The sequence below is a fragment of the Gasterosteus aculeatus genome, chromosome 5 (genome assembly GCF_964276395.1).
Source record: "Gasterosteus aculeatus chromosome 5, fGasAcu3.hap1.1, whole genome shotgun sequence".
Lineage (NCBI taxonomy): Eukaryota > Metazoa > Chordata > Actinopteri > Perciformes > Gasterosteidae > Gasterosteus > Gasterosteus aculeatus.
Window position 1 is genome coordinate 11428497 of NC_135692.1, and position 21660 is coordinate 11450156.

Below are 21660 nucleotides of genomic sequence, written 5' to 3' on the forward strand. Positions count from 1 at the left end.
TTCAAGCTTAAAACGTTTGGTTTGGACCTTGAATCCCAACATATGTTATGTTGTATTGTGTTTTTAAAACAGTGGAATATTGGACATGTAACCAGATATTTCAGAAATATCCGACTTTATCATCAACACGTAAATAGTTGCTCTTTAAAGACAAATTGGGCCAGTCCAGGGAGGCAAAAGAGAACCAGAACAACCGTCGCTCACTGACAGAACTTAGACAAATCGAAAGAAAAAATCAAGTTGGCAGGGGGCTGTCAAAAATCAACCGAAAATTTACGTCCCTCACTGTAACTGTATGGTAACGAAAACATAATAATACCCCTTAACTTGGCTCATGAATTTATTGCTAGTGTGATCCAATGCTAATTGCTAATTTAAATATACATTTCGCACAGAAGAAGAATCGCCCTTCGTATTGGGAAGTTGATTTACGGGAAATAATGTTCAATAAACTTCCCAATGTAAATTCGCGGAGAACAATTTGTCCCGGCCCCTCGAGCTTGCCGTCACGTGACGTGCCCGGAAATTGTAACTCCCCCATTCGGCCACAGCGCGAGACCTGCTTGAATGAATGGCGCTCGTCTCGGCGTTTGCGGGCGTAGTAGCTGTCGCTTGACTCCACCATGGCGGCCCTGTTGACCCGGCTGCACCACGTTTCGCTCAACGTCTCCAACGCGGAGAAAGTCACCGGCGACCTCGTCTCCAAATTCAAGTTTAGCTTGTTCGCCACCAGACTGACCGACGGCGCCAAGCAGCTGGCCGTCAGGAAGGGGGCGGCCGTCTTCGTCGTGACGGAGAGACCCGGCCGGGCCGGCGTGGGAATGAATGAGAACGGGCTCCACGCGCGCGCTCCGCGGCCGCCCCACGTGGGGACAACACCGCACAACGCCGGGGAGCCGTCGGGTTGCCTCTATGACGTCAGCGCGCGTCACCCGGTGGACACCGTCAACAACGTGTGTTTCGAGGTGGACGACGTGCAAAGGTCATCCAGGGCTCTGCGCCATCTGGGCTGCGATTTCCTGGTCCCGCCCACCACGGTCCACGACCGGTGTGGTTACGTCACCTACTCGGTGGTCAAATCCATCGTGGGAAATGTGTGCCACACGTTGATTGACAGGACTAAGTACAAGGGTAGCTTCTTGCCCGGGTTCGAAGGCGTCGGGGGTGACTTCCGCCCGCCGGACGCGGACACGTCTTGTCCAATCACACATTTTGATCACATAACATACGTGTGTCACAGGAAAACAACCCGACAGGTCATGCGGTGGTACGAGAAGCTCTTTGGTTTTCAAAGGTTTTTCATTGATGGGTAAGAATTCCAAACATTTACTGTTTCATTGTATTTTATTTTCATACTCCGTAGTCCATATATACTGACGAAGAAAAACAAAAATACAATGCAGTGCGAAAGCATCACAACAGCTGTATTGTCAGCTATAACAAAAGGGTCATTTGTTCCTATTTTGTTTTTCTATAAGACTATCTTTTTTAATTATTTAACATTCACAGATTTATTTAATAGAAATTTATATCCAAATTCAATTTCCCAAGACTGCATGAGACGTGGTCACATCACGAGTCACAAACAAATGACGTGCACGTGTCCGTCTTGGGAGGTTAGATCCTAAGAGCATCGTTGAACCTTTTTTTCTCTTTCTCTCTACATTTTGTTGCCTACTTACCTGGGTTGCGTAATAAATCTGCCTTTTTCCTTCTGAATAGCGGTGAAGACGTGGACGAAGGTTTTGTGATAAACCAGGAGGGCATCGGACTGCGTCTCACCGCCATGGAGTACTGGAAATGCAGCGAAGCCGGCATCGCACTCCCCTCCGTCGACAAAAAAGAGCCCGACTGCAAGTTTGTGATCGCAGAATCCCTCTCTGAACAAGGTAGGCGTCACAACTCTCGAGCCATTTTACTTCTGCCCTGAATTAAGGGCCACGGTGCACCTTTTGCATCACTGTGTGCTTGCACTTGTTCCAGGAAGGAATCAGGTCGACACCTTCTTGGAGCAGCACGGCGCCCCGGGGATCCAGCACATTGGGCTGTACACGGAAAACATCGTGTCTACTACTCATGCGATGGCCGATGCCGGGGTCCAGTTTTTCTCCCCCCCTCAGGCCTACTACATGCAGGTTTGACATGATTTGTATATAAAAAAAGTATATGTATGCTGCGTTGATCAATGCAAAAAATGCAACGAGTTCCAAATATATATATATATATATATATATATAGCGGGCGTAGTAGTAGTAAATATATTAATATATCTAGTAGTAAATATACTAATATATCAATATATTAGTAGTAAATCAATTTGCAATAATGTGCTAATATCAGACAAACAAAACAGGTCATGGTTGTGCTTATATTGTGAAATTATGGATTCTGAATTCTGAGTAAAAAAAAAGAGAAGAAATTATTAACTGTGTCTTAACTGAGAGTGATGAAGGGAAATTAAAATAATGACATAGCTTGGGTCATTTCTAAATGTTTTCAATGACGTTATATATATATATAATATATATATATATAAACATTTGATATATATATATATATATATATATATATCAAATGTTTGTCCCTTAAAAATGTCAGTTGTCTTCTATTTAATAAAATATAATGTGATTAAAATGAATGAAATCGTCTTGTCATATTTAAAAGGCGGGGTCCTCGGAATAAATTAGAAACATCTTCCACGGCGGTTAACATCTATTAACCTTTTTGCGGGCACAGGTGGGCAAACGGCAGGAGATAGAGGAGGCGGGACACAGCCCCCAGATGCTGGCGAAGCACGGCATCCTCCTGGACACAGACCTGAACCGGGACCGCCGGTCCAGTGTAAACCGAGGGTGAGAGAAATCGACAACTTCAATCACGCGCCACTTTTAAAATAACCTCCTCGTCACAGGCCCAGTCGTTTATTTTTTCGCAGAGTCACATAAAACCAAGCGAGCGTCCTCGCCTCATTATTGTCTGCCTTTCAGGTACCTTCTCCAGGTGTTCACCAAGCCCGTCTTTGCAGAGGACACCTTCTTCCTGGAGCTGATAGAGCGAAAGGGGGCAACGGGTTTTGGTGAGGGGAACATCAAAGCGCTGTGGAGGTCCGTGCAGGCGCACATGGAGACGCACAGGGGCGATTCTCAAGGAGAGGAATCCCCGAAACCTGCACGAACCTCCCAGGTATTAGTCAATCCCGATGAAGGGAATAAAATAAGGGTGCTTTTGAAATAAGTTTTTTTTTTTTTAAAAGAGGTAAATGTATAAATACATAATGTAATATATTTACAGATATTTACTGAGGAGTTTTCAACACAAGTGCTTTCAATGTTGTTTTTTATTATTTAGTGGTTGATCTCAAGTTGCCTTTTGCACTCCTGACTAGTAAAAATAATTGTATTAAAATCTATATTTTAAGACAACTTTAACATCAACTATTTAAAGCTGCACTTTAAACAAAGTGGTACATTAACAGATGTTAGATGGAAACGTTACTACAAAACTACACTTTGTGTAGCAGTAAAAGTGTGCAACTGCCTGACTTCACAGCAACTGTCTCAATAAATCTGTTTTTCAAACCACACCGTGAAGACCAATTACTGTCCTCATGAAAAGGTGCTCTTTGTTTTGTGGATATGAAACCCCGCAGGCAAAAACATTGTTTCTCACACAGTGATTCATTTTGTAATTTTTGGGCTATTTTGCTTTTCGTAACCAGTCTTCTTTCAAACACTTTGATTATTTGTTGATGCAATTTTTCATTCAATTAGTGTAGGATAATCATTACTTACCACATTAAAGCATAACGTCTAAAATGTATTCATGAAAATCAATAGGTAATCTATTTTTTTTTATATATATATATATATAAATAAATAAATGGTTTAAGACAAGATCAGACGTCAGTAAAGTTGGCTCCATATTGACCTGCTAGATTGTTGAATGACAGCTTATGCTGTAAATTAATGCATTGATGTTAATACTTTGCTTTCATTTATTAGTTCCACTAATTTAGGTGCATTCTGGTGATTATACTGTACGTATGTAAAGCTTTTGAGCACTGAATTTTTATGTAATATTTTTTTCACTGTATTACTGTTACTTTTACTCCCATTTACTTAGGATTATAAGTACCCTTCTTTAATCATAGCTTCGAAACGACTGCCCTTTTTCTGAATACCTCCCGCACACAGTCACACGTGAGCCGCTCCTGGAGGAACAGCTGCATCTCTCTTCAGATGCCGCGGAGATTCTAACAATGTGCTCGTTGGGCTCAAGCGCTGCTTTGGAGCCTCTTAGAAGGGATCTCCGAAACCCACAGAGATGCCGGTTCAATTAACTTGGCTGTAAACATCACAGGAGAGGATTAGCAGGATGGATGAGAAGCAGTGAAATTTATATGGAGTTCATGGAAGCCATATGGTCTCTTTGTGAGCTGTGATTACAGTACCCCCCCCACGGGTAACACCAGAGAAATTCAACAATAAGATGCAAAAAGTTCACTTTTATGTCAATGTACTTCCTCTTATTGACAAATGCTTTCAGTGTTTTTCTTTTACTTAGCAAGATTGTATTTTTTAAAATTTGTTCGAGCTTATGGACTTTACGAGTGACAACCAAAGTCCAAATTTGATCGATAAACCCAAATCCTTCGAATGTGCAATGTGGTCAGTGAAGGAGCGGATTATCTGTTCATTAAAGTGGAGAAGTGGATGGCTCCTGTAACAGGAGTCCTTCAGCCATCTGTTTGAGACTGGAGTGAGCCACAGATGGCATGCAGCGGTCCGCATGGGGTCTCAGCGCGGCGAGTTGGACGCTCGCCTCCTATTTACTGTCAACCATATGCTGGTTGCAGTTACGCTGACAAAGTCAAAGAGACATGGAACCAGAAACACCTAAATCAAGGTCCATTGTTTCTCTCACACAGGCGCTATTACTCGTTAGTTTGATTGGTGCATGCTGCCCCCTACGGTTTTGTCTGTCACAACACACACAGCCAAACTTGATGAGTTAATACTTCTACTTTTTACAATGAGCTGTTTTGGGTTTTGGTAAAAGCCGCATACTGTAGCTCACGCGGTGGAGAAGACAAATCCTCGGTGCCCCTTCAACCACAAAGGGCAGACGGTCTAAAACCCGATGGAGGACAGTCTGGGGGAGATTAGTGGCACACAGCAGATGTTACTCCTTGATTAAGAATAGTGTGTGCCAGGGGTGAGCTTCAGCTCCGCGGCCTCCTTTGACCTCAGCCCCCACAAAGTAAATGAACTTACAGGCCTGTGGTGTGATTGTCCCAACGGTAATCAGTGGCCTTACTTTTGTACAATACAGGTCATGAGTATAGTTGGCATATGTCAAGGCTTATTAAGTAAACCCATGTCAGTTTATGTCATGTCCTGTTCATGTCACGTCAATTTACACAAATCCAAACACTAACATAGTGGGGAAAACAACACCATACAGCTATTATATGTGAACAAGCTTTAAAAACAAATGTAAACCAATTCTTACTGCCACACACGTCACCACACGGACACTAAAATATAACCTCGGCCTTTAACGCCTTCCAGGAATCAGGAGCAGTGCGGCGCTAGTGCACAGCAGGGGAGCAGGTCTGCGGGTTAGGTGTCTTGCTCAAGGGCATCTCGGCACGTCTCCAGCTTCCAAACCCACGCTCCATTCTAGGTGAGTGTAGTCACGGGCACCTGCATTCCATTGGATGTGGAGGGGCAGCAGGAGAACAGGAACTAAGTAAAGTGAAAATGATGGTTTTACCTATTCTAGCTGGCTAAATGTATTTAATAGAAATGGAATCACAACAGCGCGATCACAGGGACTTTGGTGGATGGAACCGCTGGCCTAAGTGATAACAATGTAATATGCAGGCGAACACAGGCCAAGCGACCCTCGCCCCAACCTGTTGCATAATATGTGTTGATATGTAAACTCAACCCCGAGTTTAAAGTAAAAAAAGATATTGTACTCGTTTGTTTTTTTTACAATAAATACAAAAACGGGTTGGACAATTTTTATTAGAATAAAATTGTGAAAAGAAAGTTTAAATAAAAACATATTGCCAATAAAGCCAATGGAGAACATCTGTTTGTAATAAATGCATTTATTTAGGACAAACCCTGACTCCTTTTACACTAGAGCTGATTTTATATGGGGGAACTAGAAATCAACCTGGCTCTTTAAGTCCCACGCAGTCGGCAGGTTATCGTGTTACACTCCTGTAAGTTGTCAAAGTGTCTATGCGCACGGCTCAAAACCGTGATTACTTTTCATTACTGCGGGGTGGATCGCTCCACTACTTACAGCAGTGGGGGGTGGTAGCGTTTTAAAAAAAAATAAAGTCTTAAATATATTAAAGTTTTACGTTCCACCACCACACAACCTCAGCTGAACTGGATATTAAAACCGAACCACGCCAAATAACCCAAATAACGAACGTCAGAACGAGGGACGTATAGCCATTAAATAAGTTTTCACACAACCCTCCCGCCGGTGTAAAGTGGTACTGCTCGCGTATGTTGTCACAGGCTCATTAGCGTGCGATCTTGGACGGCGGCGCACTGGGGGCAATGTTGTAGTTCGCAGGAGCCGCCTGCAGCAGGACGCGGAGGGAACTGCTCGCTTTTGCTTCCTGCCCGACTTCTTGTCCAAGGTTTTTTTTAATGTTTAAAAACAAACACTTCAACCTGGTGCCAGCGACCCTGACCGGCCGCCCCGGTGCTGTCGGAGACACGAGGCTCTGCCCCCGTGATGCTTGTGAGTGGTGCCTTTTTTTAATTTTTTTTTTAGTGGATATAAAAATAATAAAGTTTCTGTACTGGCTAGCTGAGGATCTAGTAGCTAATTCCACAAAGTGTGATGCTCCCTTGTGCTTCAGAAAAGTGCGTGATGAAGTGCGATGACACGTTTGTGAGCAGTTACAAAGTAGCCTCCCCGTGGGAACTTTACTTAGCTCTAAGGAGTTAGCTTAGCAACTTTTCCTCATGTATCGTGGCTGAGGTCTCTTTTGTCTTCCCTGAAGGTATTACTGACACAGATGCAGCCTGAGGGGATTCGATCGGTCCTCTCTCCTGCTTATTACCTCTCTATTGCCATTTAATAGGTCCTTACCGACGGGATGCAGCGTTTTTTAAAGGAGATTAATACAACAAGTCCCAATAAGTTTACGTGAAGCTCAGACCTGCTCGTATGCATATGGGTCTAAAATGATATATTTAGATCTGATGATATCAGTTTTACTGCCAGGATCACCCTCTCACCCCTACTCGATGTCAAACTAGTTACGCTTGGCTTTTTTTTCATTTGTACATCTGACAATAAGTGCAAACTCAAACTGTTTTCATTGAGACCATGTGATCCATTAACGTTTGCAAAGAGACACTATACTGTTTATTAGATCAAAAGCATTTTTTATTTCAGAATTGGCTTTGAAGCTCATGCACTGAACACAAACTGGGTTTGCGGACACACACACACACACAGACACACGCGATAGGTCAGTGGTTTATGGTTGCACTTGCATGAGACCCATTTTATGACTGCGTAATAATCCTTTATACCTGATGCCGTATCATTGGGTGCCCATGTTATTGCGTTATTGTGATTCTTCCCTGTATTTTCCTGTTTGTGCCTTAGCAGTTGAATGTTGTTGTTTTATCTTTATCCAGCCAGCCTTCCCCTCCGGTATGAAGACATACAATTCAACCGATTCTGCGATCTTTGTGGTCACAACACTCGAGCTTGTTAAACCTGAATTTGTCAATGTCCCGTGGCCACGATTATATCTGCTGGGTTCCCGAATGGCTTGAACATTCATACATTTTTAAACAGTAAACACAAAAATGTTAGAATACACGTGTCGTTTTAATTTTCGGTGCTGTACATTTCATATTTTATCACCGGTTTGGCTTGTGGGTCTTCTGTCAAGTTCAAAATCCTGTTTGCTCTGTAGCCTGCGTGTAACATTCTGTGAGCTCCCGTCACACCAATTTCTTTGCCAAACTCATTTCCCTTTCATGAGGGATTTTGGAAAAGGGTTTTAAAGGACTGTTTGTGCTGGTTACTCGGGCGAGCTCAGTTTTCAGGGCATTTTTCTTCTGAAACCGAGAGACATCCACCTGGAGGGCTGGCAAACTCATCTAAACCCCCCCCCGTCCCCCCAAAAAACATGTTGAACAGTTTTGGCTCAAGTATAAAAGTGTCTCTTAGATGACACTGCTTTCATTTAGACTGAAATTAAGGCTCTCCAGGATCTTGTGAATTGTAACGCCACTGTTATGACTTTGTTCAAACACTTTTTCTGGAGGTTTCCCCGGCTTTCTCCCGTTGTTTCCGTGGAAGTGCAGCGTGGGGGATGGAGGCATTCCTGCAGGCAAAACTCAGGAGTGCTCTCTCTCCCCCTCAACTCCTAAAGTGAATTGAAAGTTAATAGAGCAGCGTCCACTGGATGGGACGACCTCTTACGTTGCTCTATTAACAAGCAATTTTGTTCCACGGTGGGAGTAGGGAGAGCGTCGTGTCTCCTCCCTTTTGTAATTAAGAGACTTTGTTGGATTCAGCGCTCAGCGTTTCTCTCAAACTCTTGACAGGTTGGTTGAAAGCCTCGAATTGCATCTCGCTCCGGGCAAGTGTGTACAGTGCAAGTGATTATGTATGAGATGATTAAACAGCAGGCTGGCATTAAAAAAAACAACCCAAAAAAAAGCGCAGGACTCCTCGCTGCCATGCATAGCCATGCTGAGCCTTTGTGTTTATGGTAAGTGGGCAGCTGCATGCTTGTGAGGCCTTGGCTGTACCCCAGGCCCTCGGCTGAGCCTGATAACTACCATTGAAGCCCCCCCCCCCCCCCCCCTCCCGGCTTTAAATGTAGAGTGTGCCTCCTGTTTGACATGGCCTAATGTCTGTGAGCACGCAGACAGCTGTGGGGCTCGCCTCCACTTTACAATGAGTTCCATAAATTCCCTTTCAGTCGGGTCGGCCGCGGCCAAACTCGGGTGGCACCTGCCCTTTGCCGCAGTTAATTAATGAAAACACAAGTTTGGGATTTCAAAAGCCTTTGGATTTCTACACTGAACACGTAGACGGGGAAGAAAGCAGAACTTTGGCCAATTTGGTCATTCAGATATTCGGTCCTCGCGGGGGGCCCCCGTCCGTGCACCGTCAACACACCCGGCGTTGCGACCCGAGGAACTGCTGAGACGGGATTCCAAATGTGGGATCCCGCGTGAGCCGCGTGGCCCAAAGAAGTAGGCCGCTAGAGCCAGTGGCTCAGGGTCAAAAGCTCTTCAAAGGAACATCTCCCAGCCAATCGATGACCCGGCATTCCTCTCGCAAAGTGGCGTGGTGACGACAAGCAGCACAAATCCCCCAGTTAGGTTTCGAGTCGTGGGGTGAGGGGGGCGGCGGCGGGGGGGGTGCGTCTCAGATGCACAATAACTATCGTGTGATACTAAATGTGGGTCTACACGTGGTTTCACACATGCATTGATCAGTCGCCCATAAAAGGTGCAACAATGATTCCAAACTGTGCTTGTTCTCCACCAGCTGCCCGAGTGCTATGAAATGGATTAGTATTAGCTCTAATTACCAGTCAGACACAAAGCTGCCAAATCCTTACGTAATGTTGACCTAACCTGTGGGATTACAGTCTGAGCAACGTATGGAAAAGCTGCTCTAATTGGGGACGCGCAGCTTTCACGGGTGGCTACAGTTCGGAGGCCTTTTGTGATGGCGTAGCTTGACAGTTTTGGCGTCTTTCTGGACTCGTGCATCCTTGGTGAGTCTTAGAACAGTTGGCATCCGCACTATAGCACCCTTGGGTCCCATCTTCTACAGAAAAACATGGGCCCGCTGGTGCTTTCCCCTCTTATCTATCCCTCGTTTGGGGACACGGCAAAGCAGCGAGTGGTTGAAAAGGCGCGGCGTTGACCACAAAAGGAAGTGTTGGAGTCCCATCAGCTCGTGGAAGGCAGCGGCATTGTTGTCTTCGAGGGAGGCCTGCTGTCACTGCGGACCTGTTTTTTTGCGTGTGATGGAAAGCTCCGTCGGAGGGGGGGACGTCCTGCGGCGTTCTTCAGAGATTAGACCTCTCGCCCGTCATGGCCGTTGCTGCTCCAGCCCAGATAAAGAGCTATCGGCCTTGCAGACGCGTTAGAGACTCCCAACTGATTCCAGATAATGGCCGTAACATTCACTATTGGGGCGATGCGGGTTTTTGGACGTCAGAAGGGCACTCGGTGTGAGTTGGGTGCAGCCGCTGGGCTTCGGAAGCCTTTCGTGGGCTTCGTCTGTACATGAAGAAAAAAAGGTCGTTCTGTTCACAACTTGTCAGAAGTTTGAATGCTTGAGCCGTGTGGCTCGGTTTGGCTTTTATAACAGCGTGTATGTCATGGAGCAGAGGAATGTTTGTAATTATGTTATAAACCTCGCCCATTTAAAGAACTCAGCCCAGATTTATGGGATAAAAACAAAACAAAACATAATGCCAGAGTATGAGAAAGATGACGAATTGTTGTGATTCTCCGTCACGAGAAGGGAGGTTGTTTAGGGCTCAGAGTCCAGAATGTCAGGCCAGGAAAAAAACAACATAATTTACAGTTTTCAATTTGTGTAAACATGATGTGAAAGACGGTTGTAGTTTTTGCCAATTTCCTTTCTTTTGGGTGATTTTTTTTTTCTTTTCTTTTTGGCGTCTGCACCCTCCACCGAGCCATCACTGTTAATATATGAACAATGGTTTCCTCCACCGCCGCGTGTGCCCGGTTATCTCTGCTGTGGGCCGCAGACCTGCCTGCTCGATGGTCACGCACAACAGCACAAGCTGGCCTGACCCGCTGCGGCTCCAGGCTCTGATCCGATCTTCTCCTCAAGGACACGACCCAAAGCTGCCAGACGTCCTCGAACCGCGTTGATCTTTGCCGGGGGAAAAAAAAACACACACTTTTTAAGTTGTTTTCTCGACGCGATGCGAGTCAGTAATGGGAACCGTACGCTGAAAGCAAACACCTCCTGCAGTGTGTCAGCTCCCTCAAGGTCTTGTGATTCTGCACCCCCCCACTCCACCCGCAACCTCTGATGTCGCCGCTTTTGTTTCCCACGGTGTCTCATCTTCTGCACACAGCGCTCGTTTGTTTCACACACACACACACACACACACCCTCTCTCTCTCTCTTTATCTCGGCCATTAAAACATCCTCTGACCCACGACCGGCTTGCGTCCGCTGCACTTTGCTTCGAAACCCCCTTGCTGACGTCACCTCGGGTGGAACGGATCGAGAACCCGGACCCTCTGCGCCGTGTGCACACTCACATCTCTGGCTAATCAGCCGCGTACTGTAACCGCGCAGCAGCGCTAATGCGAAAAGGGGTTGTTTTGATAACCGCAAGGTCAGCTATTCTCAGCCGGCCCCTGAGGATTCAATTACACAACTTTGACTTTGCTCTATTCCTCTTTGTGTGCTCCAGTGTGGAACACTTGGAGGAAACTCGCTCTCTCAGACGACTGATAATCCCCGCGTCGACAGGCAGGAACAAAACAAGGTATAAAGTTCTAGTTTTTTCGTGACGCATCACGAGAGAGATCATGTGGAAGCGAAAATGCAGCGTAACTTCACTTCACAGGTCGGCCGCGTATGGCGACACCGGCAACGCCCTTTGCAAAATAAAGCCTCTCGCTCGGGAACTTCCACTAAACGTTCTTGCATTTCTACTGTGCTAATTTCACTTTTGGATAATTTGAACATGTCTGCAAGTTGTTTGTGACTATATAACTTCAGATTCCAAAACAATTCAGTGCGCTATGGTTTTAATGTGTGTGTGTGTGTGTGTGTGTGTGTGTGTGTGATGAGCTTGAGGATTCAATGTGTTCACAGACTCTTCCATCCAGAAATAATTATTTTTTAGTTATGGATGGTAGACTAAAAAAAAACGGCTAGTCAGACTTTATAATTCTAAAGAAGTCCACGCAGTCATCGCGACGTCAAACATCCTAAAGCCTCCGGCGCGGCGGATAGGCCGCCGCCCTTTTGGGCCATTGCAGTGACCGTATGTGGAATGCGCGACGCGGCCACGCAAGCAGCGGCGAGCCGTCAGTCACAGAAAGCCCACCCCCGACGCACGCCCTGCTTTACGCTCTCTCCCTTTCTCCAAGTGGAACCGTCATTCACCGAATGACTGCCAGGCTGTATTGAAGAAGACTGGAGACTCAAAACCTGTGTTTACAATGTTTACTGAGGTAATAAATTAAGTCCATTTCTATTAGACTTCTATATACAAAGAAAATAAAGAGGATGAACTGGGGGTTGTTGCCTCTTGTCAACTGCTAAAGCAACACTTGTCAGACTCGCACTAAGCAGACGGATGACTCTGGCAGAGGGATGGATTATGCTGCAGGCATCCACTCTGATGAATGAAGCTACTCAGCAGGAGAACCCCTCAAGTCGCGTTTTACTGTGAAAAGCCGTAAAAAAAAAAGAGAGCACCGGGTTTGCCCTCGATTGACGGGCGTGTTTCCGAGCCTCCGCTCAGCGGATCAGATCTCATCAATCCAACTGGATTGTTCTCCGCTTATATGGCCGCCAGAATGTAAAAAATGTACTGAATTCTAATCCTGTGCTCCTCTTCTTCGTTTGTCAGGATTGGCGCCGGAGAGTGAAGAGCATTCCCGGGAGAAGTTGAGGGCCGCCGTCTTAACCGTTTTTTTTTTTTTATGAGAAACCAGCGTGTCCACGCCCTGCCGGTCAAGATGGACGCCAGCTTTTCTTGCCCTCGCTGGAAAAACTTGGAAGAAAGATGTGTGTCGCCATGGTGATCATTTTCAAGAAAACACTGGAAAAAAAGGGCGCCGATGTAACATCCAAAAGTACAGATTTGGGCCCGGTAAGATGTTATTACCTACTTCTGTGTGATGTGATGCGTCATATTGTCATACCTCTAAGACCAATTCCAACCCCCCCCTTGGATTAAAATTCCCTCATGGTTCCCGATCAGTATAAATGGCCCAGCATTATATTTTCCTAGTTTGTCAACTTTATTTAGAGCTTAAATATGACCTTTTGTAAATCTGGCCACAGATTTTGGCCACAGCTCCATCTACTTCCCTCCGAGTGACAACGAGGTATTTTAGTTCCACCGGGCCGACCAACTCTGACTCATCAGAATAATCAGCATCCATGCAGTAGAAACCTTCCTCCTGCCAGCATCCAGGGAGAAAATCCCAAGCTTTCCCGCTCAGCCACGGGAAATTAAGTCATCATGTGTCGAGGGGTTCTTGCGTCAGTTGCACGTTTCGACTAGGGGTGTAACGATTCATTTTAACAACGATTCGATTCGAATTGCGATTCATGGTTGCCGATTCAATTAATGGACGTTCTGGGTTAATTTAGAACGATTCGATTCGATTCAGTGACTTGAAATCGATTCAGTAACTTTACTGGACAGTGCAGGCAAAGTTTCCGAGATCCCGGTTGTTTCTTGTAAGGATATCAGGTTTAAATTAATTATAGATATTATAAACAAGCAAACGACCGACTTATTTAGAACACCTCCGTGTTTGCAAAAGCCAAAATGTTTCCACGCGCTGGATCGATAATTTTTTGTAAATGTCTCGCTCGCAGTCGTCTCCTCCACGCTGTGTTTTGTTGTTGTTTCACGCGGCGGCCGCTGCGTACTGATGACGTCACAGGCAGGCAGACTGAATGTTTAACGTGTCTAAAGTGCTAAAAAACAAACAAACAAACACACATCCATACCGTTTTTGTGCTTAAATCCAATGTGCAGTTTCCAAGTATCGATACAATCGATTATGTACCTTATGTTCGATTTGTAATCGATATATTTGTTGATTTATTGACGTTAATGCCAGAACCTCCTGTACATTTGATGCAAACCTGTTGACTTTCTGTGGAGCTGACTGTGACTCTTTCTTTAATTGCAGTTCCAGGCACAGACCATGACCCAGGGAACTGCCCTTTTCTCTTGTGGACTCATGGGTAAGAGTCTGCCGTCTATCTCCTCAATACACACATCTTCCTGGTTTGTTTTATTACTTATAAAGAACTATCGGCCTTCGTTACATTGATGCAAATTGAATGTTGCTTTTAAATTGTCCCAAATAGCCCAACAATATACAAAAAGGCGCCCAATGTGAAATTTGGGCTATATCTACCACCTTCCACTTGCTTTGCAAACGAAAGCACGGAGGAGCCCGCATGACAGTGAGGCTTGGAAAGGCCTGACGTATGTTATCGTTTCCGAGAAATGATTGGCAGAGTGACAGCGAGCCAGCTTCTGTTGCGTCTGCGGCGTAATGTGAAAAATGTCTCGACAGGTGTTTCCGCCGTGGATGTTATGGCACTCCTGCATACTTTAAAGCTGTGGACATGCTGTCCCCAACTTAAAAAAAAAAAAAAGAAGGTGGTTACGATCACCCTTCCTTATGAGTAACATCTTTTCCGGTCCTTGTATTCTACGGTGTGATGGAATTCCGTCCTCGCGGCGTCTTGGCAATGAGTGCGTAATACTGGCACACGGTACACGGCAGCACCCGTAGGTGCCGTAAACACTGGCCTTTGTTCTTCCTCCTGCCCCGTGTTTACCAGATGGCATTTTGGATTTTTATCTCCAGTGGAGAAGAATAGAACTTCTGCATACCGCGAGTGGGCAGCGGCCTGACTCAGAGTTGACTAAGCAGTTGGGCTGGTGAACGATTCAGAGAATCGCTTTCCAGGCTCGGCAGCTACGAGCCAGTGATGGCATCTAGGGAGAGCGGTTGATACAGAACTCCCGCCAATCTTAACAAAAAAAACAGATCTATGGTGGGTTAATGACGAGGTAGACATGGAGCTCGCTCCTCTTCCCAATTCGCTAAGCTTGAACTCTGTGACTGGAAGCAGTGCCTGAGGCACTCAGGTTATTTTTAGTGCCTAATTGCAGTATGCGCTGCGTAGTGTCATTACATTCATTATTAGTACACATGGATGAGGTTGACAAACATGACCTCTGGTGATCGTAGAACGGTGGTCGTGTCTGAGGTGATTGGCACGCATGTTCTCCAAAAACAAATGTGTCGGAAAAACCTGGCACTCCGAATCTAAATGTCCAACCCAAATGAAATTGTTGACGAATGAAAATCAAGGTCCACAGTCTCGGCCCCTGTCGTATGACCTCCTGCGTCGCCTCAGGGAAAATGTTCACAGGTTTCCCATATTGTCAAAGTCCCTTCATACATACACATCCCCTATTTGCACCCTGTTATATAAACACAAAAAACGTACATAATATTTAGGTTGTACAATCATTTCAGTGCTGATATGCAAACATTAAACTAAATGTGTTCTGGTGGGAAAATAAGCCCATAAATAAAGTCCTCTATCTTGTCTGTGATCTGACCTTCAAAGGTCATTTAAATAAAAATGAATCCGTCCTTTCGATGCAGAGACAAGCCGGTGGCGCGAGTTGGGTCACAGCTGCGCTGTACAGCCGAGGCCGGTCGGCACCAGCCTGGAGAGCCTGTGGGACGTCCTGCCCGAGGTGCACGAGAGCTCCGCCCACTGGGACTGGGACGTCGGCTCCACTTCGACCACCATCACCAGCCTGTTGCGCGACCTCAGCCTGACCGAGGCCGGGTCCTCGCACTCCACCGCGCCCCCCAGCAAGCGGCAGTGCCGCTCCCTGTCTTGCTCGGAGGAGCTCGCCGGCTGCCGCTCGCCCTGGCGCCCGCAGGGCTCCCGCGTGTGGACGGCGGTAGTGAAGCGGCGGTGCCACAGCGGCGGCAGCGTCCAGCGCGGCGGGGGCGGCGCGGCCCACGCGCAGCCGGCCTTCCCGGCCGTGCAGCGCAGCTCCAGCTTCAGCCTGCCTGCCCGCGCCAACACCCCCGGCGCTCTCCCCTGCCCCCCGGCCTTCCGAGGCCTGACGCCGTCCTCCTCCACGGCTCCTCCCTCGGAGCCCTCGGCGCTGCCCCCCTACCTCTCTCACGAACCGATCTGCCTCCCCGAGCCCCGCGGACCCTCGCCGGCCAGCTCCCCGGACTCCACGCCGGAGCTTGAGCGCCGCGGCGGCGGCGGCGAGGTGGGCCTCGCCCGCAGTCGCTCGCAGCCGTGCGTCGGCGTGAAGCGCAGGAGGCCGGCCTTGGACCTGGCCAAGATGAGCGAGGTTGGTTACTTTGTGAAAAAGAGAATTACAGAAGTAATAAAGTCTAATCAGGAGAATATACACCTGATTAAACACTGCAATCTCTGCCGCTTGAGTTCGTATTGTGCTTATCATGACTTAATGCCTCGTACAAACTGTCACACGGTGTGGGCAATGTCGCCCCCGGGCAAATCCTATAATCTATCGTGGGCAATTTTCCAGCATTTTATATGCCATTCATTCATTGGTTGAACTTGCTGCAGCCGCATTGTTCTGCAGAAAGGGTCCAGATAAGGCGAGGCCCTCAGGAAAAGCTCTGCTAGGTCCATCAGTCGCACCCACATTAGCTACTTCTACTACGCTGTTGTGGCAACTTACCCCCCCCCCCCCCGCCACGTTGGATAAACAAACACTTCCAGCTCAGGTCACGCCCTTTGTGTCCGCTCTCCACCAGTAAACCTGGAAGTGTTTTTGCAGCCGTCGTCATTAAATGACGGCGTTAGTTTAGCCACGCAGGCCTCTTCAGGGTCACTTTCCATTGCGCGGTCGCGCAAAGCAGATCGTTGCCTTTTAATAGTAGTACTGGGTTAAGATGTCAGCCAGATGAGCACATGGGTCGTCATACGAGAAACGGCTGTTTCATCTGACGTGTGCACATCCTCGACTCCCGCAAGCACACGTAGTTTCACACACACGCTGACCGGATCACGAACACCAAGCTGGACTTGGCCCCTTCTGAGAAAGTCACCCGGAGTTCATCGGAGTCTTAACAACAGTGCTGCTGTGACACAACAAGCAGACGCCACACGCGGTCCGAACAGCGGCGAGAGGAGCCTCGCAGGAAACAAGTTCCACGGTGGTTTTTGGCCCAATAATGCAACCAAACTGACAACGGCATAATCGTTTCATTAGTCCTTTGTCGAGCAACAACGCCACACATTTACCGGCCCCTCAAATGTTTATTTTATGTGATTTGAAATTGGAAACATTTGGGTTTTGGACCGTGGAACGTTTTGGATTGACAATTATGTGGTTGATTTTGATGGATTAATTGAAAAACAGACGGCTTGTTTGGACAAGTCCTCAGAATGTAGCCGCAAAGACTCTGTGGACACACACACATACGGCACCGGATCAGTGCTCAAAGTCACCTCACTATTCAAAAGGTCGGTCGCAGTGCTGAGTGCGTCTCCGAAGTGTCCTCTCATCCACCCGCCACAGCGGTGTAGTTTACTCAGGGAGAAACGCGGCTCTCTGCGGCTCCATGAATGTCAGGAAGTGGAGCAGCTGTCCAGGTTATGGATCGTTGCATGTTGGGTAAAGAGATATCGATTTCTGTACATTCAGCTCAGTGGGTGGATCGCTGCTGGAGGGGGGGTGGGGGGGAGGGCAGGGCTCGTGAGCTATTGATCAGCTTGTATTGATGGAGTCAAGGTCAGTAAGGTCTTCTGCTTTTCATTCTCAGAGGGAAAGGAAGGGGGGGCGGGGGGGGCAGCGCGTATCCATGACCCGCATTGCGATGTGACGCAGTAAGTTGTGTGAGGACGGTTTCCTCCCAGCTGCGCTTGGCGCAGTTATTGCCCATCGCGTCGCCGCCGCCGTCGGTCCCATGGCGGCAACCCGAGAGCCGAGAACAAAGTGCCGGTGCAGAAGGCGGCAATGTGACACCGGCCTGGTGTGCTGGCGAATGTGTGTGTGTGTGTGTGTGTGTGTGCGCTTCCAACGGAGCCAAGAAAAAACAGCGGGGGGTGGGGGGGGGGCGCATTTGATCCGCGGTGACCTCTCACTGGGCCTTACAGAAGCACACAGGTGACAGGAGGCTCCACAGAGGCCCCACTCTCCCGTGTCCTTCTGGCCCAGGCAGCTGTCCACGTTAGCCGCGCAGATTGGATAAGCCTCTGTCGCGAAGCCTCCCAATTCCAGCACGCACAGCTGTCGCGGCGCTCGCCTGCAGCAGAGTTGGCACATGTGGATTTGGCCCCCCCCACCCCCCCGCCCTCACCGACGAGGTTTCTGGGTTTCCCAGATGTATGATGGGCCTTTTCCAAGAGCCGCACAATGAACAGAGTCCAAAAGGGCCAACAGGAGCGATGTCTGCCCTCTGGGTATCTGGCCACTCGCTGCCTGGACCCTGAGATCGCACAGCCTCACTCATCCTAGTCAACTACCAGTTGCTCCATTATGTGTCTCCGACCTCACTGACTCACCGAGTACACTAGAGGGGTTGTTTCCATACGGCGTTTTGGTTTTGCTTGTGACCCGGCCCGAGACATGAGTCCAAAGATTTGACGTGTTTGATTAAGTTGACGCTCGTTCCATTACGATTTTTCCACTTACGCTTCTGAAAACCTAAAAAAAAAAAAACGTCTTTCCGTACTCCCCGCAGAAACCCTGCAGCTTCCACAGCCTCGGCTACCCAGGAGTCGCAGGCGAAGACGTTTCCGCGGGCGGCCGGGCGGCGGTGAGCGAGCCGTCGGAGCCCGCCGCTGCCACCGCCGAGGAGGAGGAGGAGGCGAACTGGTCGCCGGGCACGACCAACGGGAAGGACAGCGAGCCTCTGTGGGCGGGGCGGTGCAGCATGAGGAAGGACGTGCATCAACTCGGAGGCGAGATCGACATCGAGCAAATCGAGAGGAACTGAGCTGAGGGGACCAAAAGTTGATCGGCAGGTGGAACAGCAAGCAGTACCGGTAGTCTTAAGTAAAAGCAAGTGGAAAGCTGATGCAGCAACAGCGTTCCAGCACTAGTTTCTTTTTTTTTTTTTTCCCAAAGGAGAGATTGAGCAGAAGTTTTTGGAGGCTTTGTGTAGTAAGAAGCTACTCCCACACTGTGCGTTATCTCAACCGTGTCTCAGAAGAACATGGAAGTATGGAAGGACTGATTCTTGGGTGGAGATGATGGATCTGATGAATATAACAAGTATATATTGTTTTTGGCTTAGAGAGACTTCGGGGGGGGTTTAACATTTCGCCGTAACCCTGATTACCTTCATTGTATTGCGTTTGGAGAGAATTCACAGCAGGTTTGTATCAATTCTCTGCACTAGAAAGAGTTTCCGTTCCTCTTCAATAGCACACGAGTACATGATGGACAGAAATGAAGACTACTTAGTAAAGTAAAGCCCCTTTCACTTACTGAGCAACGAGCCGCAGCCACACACGACCTGTAAAGTATATTAAAGAGCTTAACATTTCACACAGTAACATCAGGCTTCTCTCTGAGATGAGTTTGTGTGAGAAGAGCTTTGTGATTCTAATAGTGTTAATATTCTTTTTACAATTTGTAATTACAAAGTTATGTAAAACATGAGCATATTTCTATACAAATAAAACACAGTTTTAAATGTGTCAGTTGTAATCGCGTTATTTCAGCGTCTTTATTGGAACAAAATCAGACAATGTGATTGTAGCAAACAAAACTTGTTAGATCTTATTAGTTCAGATGGAATCTAATTATTAAGTACTATGACATTTTAACTTTACGGTGTTTATACTTTACTTGTTCAAACACACGTTCTGCCCTCACAGGAAAATATTGTTTCACTCTCAAATCAGAAAGTGAAAGTCACCTGCATGCTAGTTAATATATTAACGCCATGAAAACGACCTACTTTACACAGCTACAAACACGTGACTCGACTGTGACACCACCACCCGACTTAGGATCCCACTCCACGCACCAACCGCGAGCTCGTCGTTGGGCGACGTCTTCAATGCAACAATGCGGACTGACCCAATTAAGCAGCAGCAGAAGACCCGACTGATGGGCCTGTGTTTGTGTGCTGGAGCGGGTGAGTGGGGAGGACGCCAGGCGGGAAGTCCGCTTCCTTGTTTTTTTTTTTCGTTTTGATGGCGGGTGGAGCTGAGCGGCGGTTCACCCCAGAGATCCCCCCCCCCCCCCCCCCACCCCCACCCCCCTCCTCCTCACCCCACCGTCCCGCACTGGGAAACAAAAGGGGCTTTTTCCTCTGAGGAGCAGGGTGACGTGGGAGGCGGCTGTGAATGTGGGCCATGTGTCAGAGCTGCTGCTCCGTTTGTCTGCACCCCCCCCCCCTCTTCGTCCCTCCCCGCCCCACTCCAACTGCCTTTGGAAACCACCACAATCACACCAAACGCAACTTTTTTTTTTTTGTCACCCGTTTCAACCATTAAGATCGCGAAGGTTTGATTTGAAAAAGGTTAAGATGCAACTGAGGGAGGAAAAGATGGAACGTTTCCTCATCAAAAGATTTCTCGACATCCTCCAAAGCGTCCAACGCAGGGCACAGAGCAGAACGCCCCAATCGCCCCGTAACGGATTGAAACCGGTGCGTGTGAATCTGTGTGCTTGCACGGTGAGGTCACGCTTCCTCTTTACAGAGCCACCCGTAGACCACGCAAAGCGCCTGCTGACCACCGGTGAACGAAGGAAACGTGTAAACGTGCCGTTGGGGAATGCCGATGCACCGAGGGACACGGGACTTTAATCGAGGTTGGGGGGGTGGGTGGGGGAGGGGGAGTTGACGCAAATGAGAGGAGGCCGAGTTGTGAGAGGAGATATTAGTGCAGCAGGAAGGGCATGTCATGCCGATGTTCGCTCTGATGATGAGTCACTTTTTTTATTTTCAGCATCGGATGGTCCGTATGTGTCAGATTTCAAGAGCAAAACACCTTTTGTCTGCTTTGCTGACATGGAGAGGTTTCTGCAACGTTTTACTATTTAAAATCAAATCAAATAAAAATAAAAATCATGACCACAAACAGCTAATAGAATTTTCGAAAACATGTTGTTCTCAGTAGTTAAACACTTGTAAGGAAACTGTTTGCGACATGAAACTAACATGTTGGCACTCGCTTCCAGGTCTGGTGCCTACCGCTCACTTGCAGGCTCCAATGTGGTCTGGGTGAGAAACTACATGCATGTGTATGTTTGCAAAGACGCATGCACACGCATAACCTCTGACGTCACGCGGGTCATGCTTAGCGTCCGGGGAGCCGGGCCTCTGACGCTTTAGCGGGCCGTTGAGTCGGAGGAGCGGGACGGGGTGGGGGGGCGGGGTCGTGTCCCCGGACGGCCCGGTGACGGCTGGAGAACAGACCGCTTTGTCCACAATCTGAGACACTTCTCAGATCGCTTGAAACCCCCCCCAGAGAGGAAATTCAGGCCTCTGCTGCAAACCCGACGAGTTTCAGAGTACTCCCACGCCACCGAGGGCTGTTGGCACGGCAGCCCCGCAAGGGAAAGGGGGGGGTGATGAAATGTGGGGAAAACCATGTGGGATTGGCTGAGTAAGAAGGAGGCCTCTTACAAGCGAGGAGCTCCTAAGGAGCGCCGCTCCGAGCACAGAAGGGAGGGAACTGCTGTCGAAAAAATGAGTGCATGTTTCCACAGATAACGGTGCATTTGGGGCTGCAGGTGTGCGGCGGCGGCGTCTGGTCAGCCGACCCCGCCGTTTCCTGTCAAACAGGATGCACCAAATAAGTGGAGATGAGAGTAGAAAGGCGACAGCTGGCAGTTGTTTAGGTGGGTTGAATGCAG

The 21660-nt window shown here is 47.9% G+C and overlaps 2 protein-coding genes across 4 annotated transcripts; both read left to right on the top strand.

Annotated features, from left to right (window-relative positions):
- Positions 1-527: 527 nt before the first annotated feature.
- On the top strand, positions 528-3581 carry hpdl (4-hydroxyphenylpyruvate dioxygenase-like). The gene is made up of 5 exons (XM_040175744.2): positions 528-1309; positions 1723-1889; positions 1984-2135; positions 2737-2852; positions 2988-3581. The coding sequence occupies exons 1-5, from the start codon at positions 624-626 to the stop codon at positions 3232-3234; spliced, it is 1368 nt and encodes a 455-aa protein (XP_040031678.1). The 5' UTR covers positions 528-623; the 3' UTR covers positions 3235-3581.
- Positions 3582-6506: 2925 nt separating this feature from the next.
- Positions 6507-19490, top strand: fam53b (family with sequence similarity 53 member B). 3 transcript variants are annotated; one of them, XM_078103396.1, is made up of 6 exons: positions 6571-6771; positions 11479-11553; positions 12649-12891; positions 13949-14003; positions 15449-16164; positions 18530-19490. In XM_078103396.1, the coding sequence occupies exons 3-6, from the start codon at positions 12805-12807 to the stop codon at positions 18782-18784; spliced, it is 1113 nt and encodes a 370-aa protein (XP_077959522.1). In that variant the 5' UTR covers positions 6571-6771; positions 11479-11553; positions 12649-12804; the 3' UTR covers positions 18785-19490. The 3 variants fall into 3 exon arrangements, with proteins under 3 accessions (XP_040032900.2, XP_077959522.1, XP_077959523.1); XM_040176966.2 differs by lacking the exon at positions 11479-11553 and having other exon boundaries at positions 6507-6771; XM_078103397.1 differs by lacking the exons at positions 6571-6771; positions 11479-11553 and adding an exon at positions 9496-9790.
- Positions 19491-21660: the final 2170 nt, after the last annotated feature.

Coding starts and splice junctions, on each gene's coding strand:
- hpdl (XM_040175744.2), top strand. CDS start 624: ATGGCGGCCCTGTTGACCCGGCTGCACCACGTTTCGCTCAACGTCTCC. Junction 1,890..1,983: donor AGAATCCCTCTCTGAACAAG/GTAGGCGTCACA, acceptor CACTTGTTCCAG/GAAGGAATCAGGTCGACACC. Junction 2,136..2,736: donor CTCAGGCCTACTACATGCAG/GTTTGACATGAT, acceptor TTGCGGGCACAG/GTGGGCAAACGGCAGGAGAT.
- fam53b (XM_040176966.2), top strand. CDS start 12,805: ATGTGTGTCGCCATGGTGATCATTTTCAAGAAAACACTGGAAAAAAAG. Junction 14,004..15,448: donor TTTCTCTTGTGGACTCATGG/GTAAGAGTCTGC, acceptor CTTTCGATGCAG/AGACAAGCCGGTGGCGCGAG. Junction 16,165..18,529: donor ACCTGGCCAAGATGAGCGAG/GTTGGTTACTTT, acceptor TACTCCCCGCAG/AAACCCTGCAGCTTCCACAG.